The sequence below is a fragment of the Lethenteron reissneri genome, chromosome 27 (genome assembly GCF_015708825.2).
Source record: "Lethenteron reissneri isolate LAM-NWPU_2019-01 chromosome 27, ASM1570882v1, whole genome shotgun sequence".
NCBI classification, from domain to species: Eukaryota; Metazoa; Chordata; class Hyperoartia; order Petromyzontiformes; family Petromyzontidae; genus Lethenteron; species Lethenteron reissneri.
Window position 1 is genome coordinate 13,842,613 of NC_083805.1, and position 11,582 is coordinate 13,854,194.

The 11,582-nt window shown below is 43.7% G+C and overlaps 1 protein-coding gene across 1 annotated transcript; it reads left to right on the forward strand.

The window, feature by feature from the left end:
- The first annotated feature begins 334 nt into the window (after positions 1-334).
- LOC133348423 (putative dual specificity tyrosine-phosphorylation-regulated kinase 3 homolog) lies at positions 335-10,776 on the forward strand. Its single transcript, XM_061561217.1, has 10 exons — positions 335-443; positions 3,933-4,069; positions 4,236-4,361; positions 4,706-4,841; positions 5,945-6,026; positions 6,601-6,773; positions 7,189-7,249; positions 7,437-7,554; positions 8,211-8,451; positions 10,741-10,776. Exons 2-10 carry the CDS (start codon positions 3,933-3,935, stop codon positions 10,774-10,776), a joined length of 1,110 nt encoding a protein of 369 aa, XP_061417201.1. The 5' UTR covers positions 335-443.
- The last annotated feature ends 806 nt before the right edge of the window (positions 10,777-11,582 follow it).

An 11,582-nucleotide genomic window follows, 5' to 3' on the forward strand; every position in this document is an offset into this window, starting at 1 on the left:
GCGGACGCGATGCTGAGACGGGGGGAGACGGACCCCGCCACGCAACATCTCGAGCTTTCTTGCACGGCTCCGGCTTCTCCATGGAGATGGGATAGATGTGGGGAGGACACGGATAGAGAACGTGGGCTCCAATGTACAGCAGCCGTGCCCGTGGGAGAGACAGTGGCCACCATAGAGGCGGGGCCCGTGTTGGGGGAGTGGCGTGAGAGGGGCGGGGCTACAGCTGGAGGGGCGGGGCTACAGTTGGAGGGGGGGCTACAGTTGGAGGGGCGGGGCTATAGCTGGAGGGGCGTGGCTACACCAGAAGGGGGAGGAGCTGTGCAGCTGACGTCACTAACCTGATTGGTGACGACAACCTGGAGAGCGTTTGGGTCCCCACGACGGCTGCGAGCAGCAAAATCGAGTCTCCCAAACTTCAAGATATTTTTTATTCTCAACGCAAGGTAATAAACTATATATTTGTATTTATTTATTAAGGAAAATTTAAAGCTATGATATAAACCAAAATTACAAGTACAGTGGTACCTCGGTATACGTCGTTAATTCGTCCCAGAAGGTAGGACTTAGACCGAAAATGACGTACACCAAACGAATTTTTCCCATAAGAAATAAAGGGAAAGGAAATAATCCGTTCCAGAGTATATGAAATGATATTTTATATGGCATATTATACATTAATGGGATTGTATAAAATACTTTAGACACTACTTAGTACTAAAATGCATAAATAAATTCAAATAAATAGGAATAAAAATACATTTTTTACGTCACTTTACCTTGCTGAGAGGAGTTAAAATGACAAAAAACACGTGAAATTCACAGAGAGTTATAGCAAGAATTGTGCACTGAACGAGATCTACTGTACATGCAGACTGAGGAGCGGCGCTTTGTTTCAGTCGTGAACGGGTTCTACGCGGGTACGTGGTGACTCATCCCGACCCATACAAGTTCTAGCAAGCGCGTCGTATCCCAAGCAAGACGTCGTATCCCAAGCAAGACGACGTATCCCAAGACATTTTGTTTTCGTCAAAACACGACGTGCACCAAATTCAACGTATTCCAAAGCGGCCGTATACCGAGGTATGACTGTATCAGAATCTTTTGTCTTAAAACTTTAATGACTGCAGGAATTCATATTCTTTCGTACTTTCGATAAAGTCACGAAGATATGAAAAAAGTAAAGTGGACAAAACTGTGTACAACAACAAAATTCATGACCTACTGAATTATGGAAGCTACACAAAAACTTCAAAGATCTCACCAACAGCCTCGTTTCAAAAATGAACAGTATAATCACTGATTCAGATTCATTAGTTGAACAAAACAAACATTTTTTCTTAAAACCTTCTGCTGCTTGACCACCCAGATTATATGGCTTACCAAAATCCATAAAGAAGGTACACCCCTTCGTCCCATCGTCTCCACCATTGGCTCACCCACCTACAAACTGGGTCGATATCTGTCTGAGACCTTACAGTCATTTACTGGTTAGACCACCTCTTATGTACTTAACTCAGCTCACCTCATATCGTCAATTAAGGACATTTCACTGTCCCCAGGTGATTTGCTCGTCAGTTTCGATGTAGTTTCGATGTAGTCACCAAAGTTCCTGTGCCTGATACCATTGCAAATATTGAAGATTTGGTCCAATAAGGATGTAATGTTGATGTACTGGCTCTGGTGAGACACTGCCTCACCAATACATACTTTACCGGGAATGGAACATTCTACAAACAAACTGAAGGCACACCAATGGGTTCTCAAATATCTCCAGTTGTAGCCAATGTTTTCATGGAAAAATTTGAGACGGACGCCATCCAGGCATCCACTCCACGCCTGTCCTTGCGGAAGAGGTACGTGGATGACACGTTTGTCATCTGGCCACATGGCTGATCGGCTCTGAACCAATTCCTCAACCACGTAAATTCCATACACCCAGCCATCAAATTCACCATGGAGGTAGAAAAGGATGGCAATCTACCTTTCTTGGATGTCCTAATCAAAAAGAGACCAGATGGCTCAATGAGCCATTCTGTCTCCAGGAAAGCAACCCATAGTGATGCCTACCTAAAACCTGACTCCCACCACTATCCATCCCGGAAGAATTCCCTCATCAAATCTCTACACCATAGAGCTCAATGTTTATCCGACTATGAACACCTAACAAGTGAACTCAAACACGTACACCAAGCTCTCAAGGCGAATGGATACTATGACAACACAATCCACAAAGCCATCACCCCTACCATGAGGAAGGAACCATTTGAGGATCAAAGCAAAACCATCACCTTACCATACATAGCAGGGGTAGCCAAACATTTTTCAAAAATCATGAACAAACACAAGATCCAAGTCCGTTTTAACACAGTACATGATATTCATGATCTTATCCCATATTTGAAGGACAAGATCCCTGACATATGTGTACAAACTACGCTGTGTCTGCAGCAGCAGTTACATTGGAGAAACTAAGCGACATGTCTCGGACCATTTTCATGAGCATAAGGCAGATCTGAACCACGGTAGGACCAATACTTCTGCCGCGGCTGATCATTATTTTAATGTTGCTGGCTCACACGAAATTGATATCTTTAAGACGATGGTACTTTGCAAGCCCACTGGCTATCAACAAAGATTCGTTCATGAAGCCATCCATATACTGTATACAGACACGATTTCAACCGAGAAGATGGGTACAAACTCAGAAATCATTGGAAAGATGTCATCAACCGCGTTGAGTCATGACTTGATTTGTGTTCTCTTGTTAAGGGAGCACAGGTCAAGTCATGACTTGATTTGTGTTTTCATGTTACCTTACCCCAGGGCACATATACCCCGCCCACTTCGTTCTGACACCAGGACGTTTTGTTGCCACTGCATGTTCCATGCTTCCACCACCGCAGCGCTTGTGCCACGCCCACTTTTTAGAAACCTTTAAAAACGGTTGCCTTCGGTGACCTCCCCCTCTTTCCTCCTGAAGACGATCGCTTATTTATATTGTGATCGAAACGTCGTGATCTATTATTTTTCTACCTACGTGACTTTACCGAAAGAACCAAAGAGTAAGATATACCTATTTCGCGATATGAGAGAAGTAGATAAGGGAGATAAATGTCATGAACTTGTAGAATGTTTGCAAGAAAGAAATAAAGGTTATCAGACATGATTAATCTACTGGTGGATGAAGGTCTGATAAGCCTTTACTATCTCCCTAAAGTCATTCGATGCAACAATCCACCTAGTATCTACAAACGAGCTGATTTCATTGCTCCATCTCCATGGAAGCCCTCCTCTTGGGTGTATTTAATGTTCACCCAGAAGTGAAAATGTTACACCACAGTTCGTAGTTTGGCAGCATGTCGTGTTTGATGTGGTAGAATGTGGCCACTCCCACCTTTATCAATACGTCTCATTAGCGTGAAATAGCAGATAGACTACTCGATAGAGATCCCTCCCGTGGAGCCCCTTTCACCATAAGCTATATGAGCAAGCAATTGAAGGGCTGTGCTTGCTTACAATTGATTAGACTGGGTGCAACAATTGTTCAGGACCATTTGAGCACTTATTTGGCCAATTTAATGTCATAACCCGTTAATAGGCCCGGATAATTTTAAATAATCAAAGTGTCTGTTCACATAAACTCACAAACCCCCACGTGTGGCCATGAGCAATTGCCGTCAAATCCACATTTTTCTGGCCAAGACCAGTCTTTCCATGAGGCAACCTCTCTCGACTCACAAAGTGGTTCCTATTTTATCAACCCTAGGAGAATGCTTGGCTGAGTAAACCTCATATTGATTATTAATTGAAACTGATTTTGAGGTAGGCCTTCTGCTGTATCACTCAGAGTAAGGAGGGGTTAGGAAGCTACTATCGAAACTGTCACTGTACTTATTGATCTTGCTCTTACTGCAACACTCTCTCTTGACCAGATGGCGAGTAATCTCCTCAACAATCGTTATGCGGTTTTGGAAAAACTAGACGAAGGAACATTTGGCGAGGTGTACAAATGCTGGGACCACAGGGACCACAAGGAGATGGCCTTCAAGAAGATTGACATCACATTAAGGTGAGAGAGAGACCAAGTAATGATGTGCTTCACAATCTTCACTGAAAAGTAGTTTCCTGTCAGAGAATCTCACGTGTGCCTACCTAGACAAGATGCAATACGTTTTCCGTTTTAATGATGATGCAATTTCCAACATTCTCATAAGTGTTTGTATTTCTTCACGCAGCATCAAGGAAGTGCAAGCATATCGTGAGGCTGTCTTCCTCAAACTGCTGAGGCACAATAGCATCATCCGGTTCGAGGAAGACTTTGTCGTGGGAGATTACCATTATATCGTGTTGGACTACATCAGGTAATAACACTAAGTCCATTACAACCGTGACACTTGCAGGATGTATACAAATATAAGCTTGGCAGCTGATTGATCCACATCAGTACTCAATCCTAAGCTATGCTACACTGCATTGTTGATAAGTAGCTGCATTAACCATTTCATAGCTGGTTTGTCAATTCTCGGGACCCAGTCATGCCCAGTGGTAAAAAAACTCTGCAGTCAGCACGTATTCAAGTAATTGTTACCCGTCGAATGCCTTACCTCACCCTCAGTGTTCAAGTACTTGCATGTGTGGATGAGCTGGTGCCTTTGTGCTTCATGCTGTTTAACCATGTTGCACTGTGTTCGTTTTCTGTTATCAGCATGGGCAGCCTCTTTGACGTTCTGAAAGCGAACGGAGCATTTACTCTGTCCTCCGTCAAGAGATATGCCCAGCCCCTGATGGAAGTGCTGGCCTTCCTGAAGAAGAACGGCTTAGTCCACGGGGACCTCAAGCTGGTAAGGGTTTATCATTAATATCTCCATTGGAACCTCATTTGCCAGTAAAAAAATATGATAATTGTTTTTTTACCTTTCCATCTGGCAACAAAACTGACACCTTTTTTTTGACTCCTTGTAAAAAAAGGCGTCAGTTTTGTTGCCAGATAGAAGGGTAAAAAAACAATTATCATTAATATCTCTTTTAGAGGAATTAAACAGGTCTAAGGGACGCTGTCATGGTGTCTGGATCTCACACGAGACTTGAAACCCAGAGGGAATTGGTTAAATTGATCCTCTGGCTTGGCAATTATAACAGTGGACAGGTTCTCAAATCCCAACTCCACCCACCCACCACTTCTATACACCCATCAGTATAAATAGGTACTCCACAGTTAATCATGTCACGAGTGGCGGGGTGAAGTGTGGGTACTTCCCCTTCTTCCGAGACATTTGACGCTGTGTAACAGTAGCCCAAAACCATCTAGAGGGGCTCACTTCAACTACCCATGGCGGAGGCTTTTCTATAAGTAGAGGGGCGAGCAAGTAATTGCAGGGCTGCACCTTCACTGTGATCTTTAAAGCGGATTTAGCAGTTTATGTGCCTCATGCACATACACTGCATGATGCACATACACTGGCCAGTTTAATTCCCATCACAGCAGCTGCCTCATACAGTGGAGCTCTTATCCGTGACAATATTACCCATGACTCCCATTATACATGGGGAAGTGTCGAGTCTATAAAACCACTAATGATCCGTGGCTCTATTTTTCTTCTTATACGTAATATTTGAGTTTTTTTTTTACCATCCTGCATTGTGGAACAACTCTGTTATTGCTGATAAGAAGAGTCGTTTGGCAATTCTTCTAATTATAATCGTCTTGTTTTCATGAACAACTTCATTGCAAGATTTCATATTAGATAATTTTCACGAGAGTTATTGATCCCCCTGCTTCCCTCTCCATTACAAACGGACATAGATAATGCATAAACACTTTTAACGTTTGATGGACAGTGCAAAATGAACGCCATTTTCTATGCAGACAGTGATCATTTTAACGGATCCTCATCTGGTTAAATAACATATATATAAAATGCTTCCATTCTCATATTTCTTTCAGGAAAACATCTTGGTGAAAGATCACCACACGGCAGCCATCCGATTGGCCGACTTCGGAGGAAGTTTTTTTGACAATGAACCTCGTACGTTACACTTTATATACATTTATACATACCGTAGCATTTCTAAATCTTCCTACAGATCCTGTTATATGGAATAACAATGTTTTGTTTTCTATAGCATCGTTCATGCAAATTGCGTGAACGATGATAATGTTAAATTAACATATGTGATATTACAAGAGCTGAACACAGTGCTGCCTGTGCATGGTAGCTCCACACGAGGTATGATTACAACGCCTTGCGATCTCCGTTTCACAACAGCGCATTGGGAATGTCCACTTCCGTGTAAAATCACGTCCTTTCACATATCATGCAGGACAGGGCGAGAACACATTGGAGATTCTTGCAGTAAAACTGTGACTCCGATCATCCACTTAACCCTTTAGAGCTGGTCCATTTATTCTTGGGACCTAGTAATGCCCACCTATGGCGGGACCTGATATTTCAAACGACTGAATGTACGTTTTTTTGCCAATAATGAAACTGAGAAAGTTGACAGAATTCATTTAAAAAGTGTCTGTGCTGCAGAGTGACATAGACTTAAAAGTTGCATTAGCTATGAAAGACCTGTACTGTATTCTTATTTTTTCTCCAGCCGACCATATCTTTGGGACGCCTGGATACCAGGCTCCCGAGGTCTTGCTGGCCCTGCCGTTCGGAACAGCAGTTGACATGTGGGCTGCAGGCTGCATACTGGCCGAGATCTCTGTTGGGAAACGACTGCTGCCAAGAACCAACAGAAATGAGGAGGTTGCTGGGATCACAAAGGTAAGATTCGTTTCGTAATTAATTGATTTAACTATTTTATTACGGAAAGTGTTTCATGTTTGATTGGTTGTTGCAGTTCTATGTTGGCTCAGCGGTTGAGTAATTGGCTCGCAATCGCAACGTTGTGAGTTTATTCAGCCCTCCAGTGTCGATTAAATGAGTGCCACTTTTTGGGGAAGTCGACATTGGTTGACATAGAAGTAGATTCGCCGTTGCCGTAGGAATGCAGAGTTTTACTATTCACTCAAGGCGCAGCCAGGCGATGATCACTGCCTCAGTGATCGTTTTACTTTGAGTTAACTTACTGCTTAGTTTAACGTGACTTCAAGTGTTTACTCAATTATTAATAATTGAATCAATAGGATACAAACCATGCATGTAAATACGTAAAGAAAAATGTATCGTTTATTTTCAGATTGTGGGAACACCACCCTTAAAGATGCTGCACGCTGCACCAGACGGTCATCGGTATTTCCGTGAGTAATGCTAATTTTATTTTTAATACGTGATTCGGTGTTATAACATCACTCATCTGGCTGCACAATGACGTGAAAGTTGGGTTGTTTCCCCCACGTCCTTCACAGCCTTAATTATAGAACACAGCCTTGTACACATGAATAATATTCTAATGCATGACATCATTTGCGATTGTACCCACTGCAGACTTCTTTGGGCAACTCACCGAGGAATGTCTGCAGGAGACCCCTCAGTGTTGCCCGCTCAAGGAGTTTCTGAAAACAAGAGACCCATTGTTCCTGGACTTCATCAGGTCCATCCTATGGTGAGAATCCCACTCTTTGACTTTCCCTCAACTTTAACAAATTCAAGTCAGTTTCTATATCATAAGGAAATACGCATCCCCTTTGCAAAGTATAGCAAGTCTGCATCTCGTTGCAGAAGAAACTAGGTAAAGAATGAAAGAACAATGCAGTACTCTAATTCGTCATTTAACGCGGTAGTAGATGCGTTTATGAAAAGTGTTGCATTCAGAAAAAATGCATTTAGTGAGGAATTACCGTTAACACATTACAGAGATAACAAATAAAAACCATGCACATTTGCACATTTTCACTATTAAATTAGCCTGCAGTCATCCCATGGCGAAAAAAGGAACTGTGAGGGTATGCCAACGCGTACTATATCATTATATAATTCCGCGCGGAAACCCAGAATTCCGATATTGCTCAGCCACGCAGCTGAATAAAGTAATTTGGCGTGAAGCACTCGGAAAGCCCGTTCCCAAATGGAAGAAATGTATTTTCGCGATAACGCGTTGTGTAAGCACACTTTGAGCGAGGACTTACCATACTTAACTTCACTTACCTGCAAACCCTTACTTTGTCAAGTGGATGTCAGTTCATTGTATCACCATAATGTGTAATGTGGGCATGTATATTTTGCTGATCTTCTCATCGGTACTTGTCTCTTTGTTTTCAGCTGGAACCCAGATGACCGCCTAACTCCGGAAAGTGCTCTCATGCAGCCATGGATGAGTGCAGCTCCAGCTCCACCACCTGGATTTCACCAGGCACCGGCATGCAAGATCAACTCCCATCTGGCTCCGTCAACCAAGGCCTTCGCAACTCTGGACTCCAACAACTTCACTTCCACGACAATGGACCCCTACAAATTATGCTTCCTGGACTCGGACCCCAATAACTCCTCCATCCTGGCTCCAGCACCTTGCCACCTTCCCTCAATTCCACAACTTACTTCTCCTGGACAAATTCCAGTCTCATCATTTTGCAGCAGCTTTTCCGGAGTGGCAATTGCCATTTTGGCTCCTAAGGTGTCCAGTTTCATTTCCCTTCCACCTCCAGCCGCCGTTCCAATCCCCTTCATTCAGCCAAGCACTGACGCCTTCCTGGTTTCTATCTCTATTGGGTCTTTTATCGAAACCATTTTGGAATGGGAGATGCCTACAGCCACTAGCTCAACATCCACCACAAAATGCAGCATTCAGGTGGAAGATTTTAACACTACTGTGTCTCTTACAGCATCAATTTCTGACTGTCTCCCAGAGTCGGAGACCATAATTAATGTGGACATCAAGCCTCTGAATGTTGAGGAATATCCTATTTCAATTGAGGCAATCGATGAGACGACCCAAAATGGAGCCGAGACGACCCAAAAGGGAGCCGAGACGACCCAAAATGGAGCCGAGACGACCCAAAATGGAGCCGAGACGAGCATGGGCTCCACATTGTCTCTGCCTATAAACGCAGACCACACTGTTAACCCTCTCCTGGACTCCGAGAGCACGGTCAAGGCAGACTCTAAGCCTCACGATGCTGAACAAAAGCAAGCCATGGTGCAGAGTGACATGAACAGTGCAGATAAAATGCAGATCCCCAAATCCAAATCACTAACCATCTGCAAGAGATTGCGTCGGATCGGACGCGCTCTTATTAAGTTGGTCTGTGGTTGTGGCAGAAGTGGAGAGGGGGATTACATTTTTTTAATATTGTAAAATATATGGGCAGCCCTCGACTTATAAACAGGTTTCATTCCTGGGACCTGTTCATAAGTCGAACGGTTTTATAAGTCGGTCGTCAAAAATGTATTATATTTAAATGCACGTAACTCATTGCTATAAATTTTTTACCGTTTTAAAAAGGGAAACATTGTTAAACTCATAGGAAATATTGTACATTGGCATTTGATACTGTAACTAGCTTTACTACCCGGCTTCGCCCGAGACTTGGATTCTCGTCTGGGATTAATACAGTCTGGAAGCTACCCATATGCCAAATTTCAAGTGTGTTGCATGTCGGGAAGTATGATAAACATTTCAGACAAACACATATTCACAAATTTTCCTTTTATATATATATAGATAAATATTGTAGTGTACATAACATACCAAAAAAATGCTGGTAAATATAAAGAAAAATCAGTTTTAACTTCACTTGCCTTGATTCCCGATGTCGCTGATGTTGGTTGTGAATGGGAATTGTTGTATATATTGTGATAAGAAATGTAAATATTAAATATAAAAATGTGAACATTTATGTAAAATGTGTTAATATTTGTATTTAAGTGTGATTAAACTTGATTTGAAGCTTTTGTAACTGCAGGAATTACTCTGGTTCTTTCGGTAAAGCCACGTAGAAAGAAAATAAATTAAATAATAGAATACGACGTTTCGATTACAACACAAGCAACCGTCAACAAGTAGAACTAAACTTGAGAGAGAGACAAAACACAGACACCGAGACACACAGAGAGAGAGACACACAACATAGACAGACAGAGACCCAATGCCTCTGTGTCGTGGCCTTAAATAGAGAGAGGGGGCAGAGAGATGTGGGTCTGCTGGAGCAGAGGAATTAGCATGTTAATGAGAGAGCTGTGTGGAAATCCACCCCGCAGCGGGAGGGGGAGAGAAAGACCCAGCAAGTCTGGTCAAGACTGGTATATTTTAGAGAGAGTTGTGTGGAAACCAACCCCGAAGCGGCCAGGGTAGGGAAAGAGCGAATGGACCTATGAGAGCCTGGGTAATTTGATTGAGAAATAGGCAGTTTCAGAAAACAAACTTAGCAATTTTTTTGGAAATGTAATGCAATGCAACGCAGAGAGTCGGCTAACACACAGTTAACACGTAGCCTGGTTGATTACATTCTCCAGAGATGGATAAATCAGAAGTTAAGTGTGAAATTTGACATTGACACACAGAGAGAGAAGACAAACTTATATCCTCCCCGTAGAGGGGGTTCAAACTTGATTTGAAGCTTTCCAGGAGACTTGCGACGTAACTTAGAGGCAACACTTTATTTATAACAATGTAACACGATACCCCCTTTACCCCGCTCATTAAGGAGGTACAGCCTCCGGGCTAACGTGCCCTGTCAGTTGGGGTAATATAAAGCCCTCTGGCTAGGGGTGACCTAGGGGAGACTGACTGACCCGACCCAGCCAAGGTGCGGGTCCTGACCACTGGTCCACGCTCGGCCCCGGCCCTTATAAGGACGTCAGGTCCCGGGGTTCCAGGGTCCTCGCCTAGCTGGTCTTCAGTCTTCGTCTTCGTACCACTCCCCCAAGCCGACCTGAGAGACTCTCCGCCCCCTTTCTGGAACCTTCCGATGGGTCCTGGAAAGCCCCCCCCCAGCCCCTCACCTGGGGTAGGGGAGGGGAATCCGGCCTCTCTGTGGTCCGGCTCTCTTTCTATCCTCTTGTACTGGCTGGCACCCCCTACAGACCCCTGGCCGTAACTGCAGGTAAGTGCACATAAGCGGTGTGTGCAAACGTATTTCCGATGCTACACGATGATTAGACGAACATCAACGATCAAATTAGCAAGATTATGCGATAAAAAAACAGCGAATATCTCAAAACGGTAATATTCAACCGGATCGCGATATGCGTGCCGTTGATTTGTGTATCAGGGTGGCAATCATGATACATGGTCCACCAGTTATGATATATAGTGATGTGAGTTCGTTCTCCTGCGATCCTTGCATGAGGTGGCGTCACGAACTGTAAGCAGTGTGGTCACGTGGTGGGTGCGTTTAGGAGTCAGTGTTCGTCTTCCGTCTCCTCCGTATCCGAAAATATCTCAAGTCCCACCAGGGAGCGTTGATTAGTAGGCTCCATCCACTGCTGCAGTGTGCTGGGAACACGCAGCTCGCTGTCGACTCAGAGCTGTCCACCATGGAGGTAGAAAAGGATGGCAAGCTACCTTTCTTGGATGTCCTAATCAAAAAGAGACCAGATAGCTCAATGAGCCATTTTGTCTACAGGAAAGTAACCCATACCGATGCCTACCTAAAACTTGACTCCCACCACCATCCATCCCAGAAGAATTCCCTC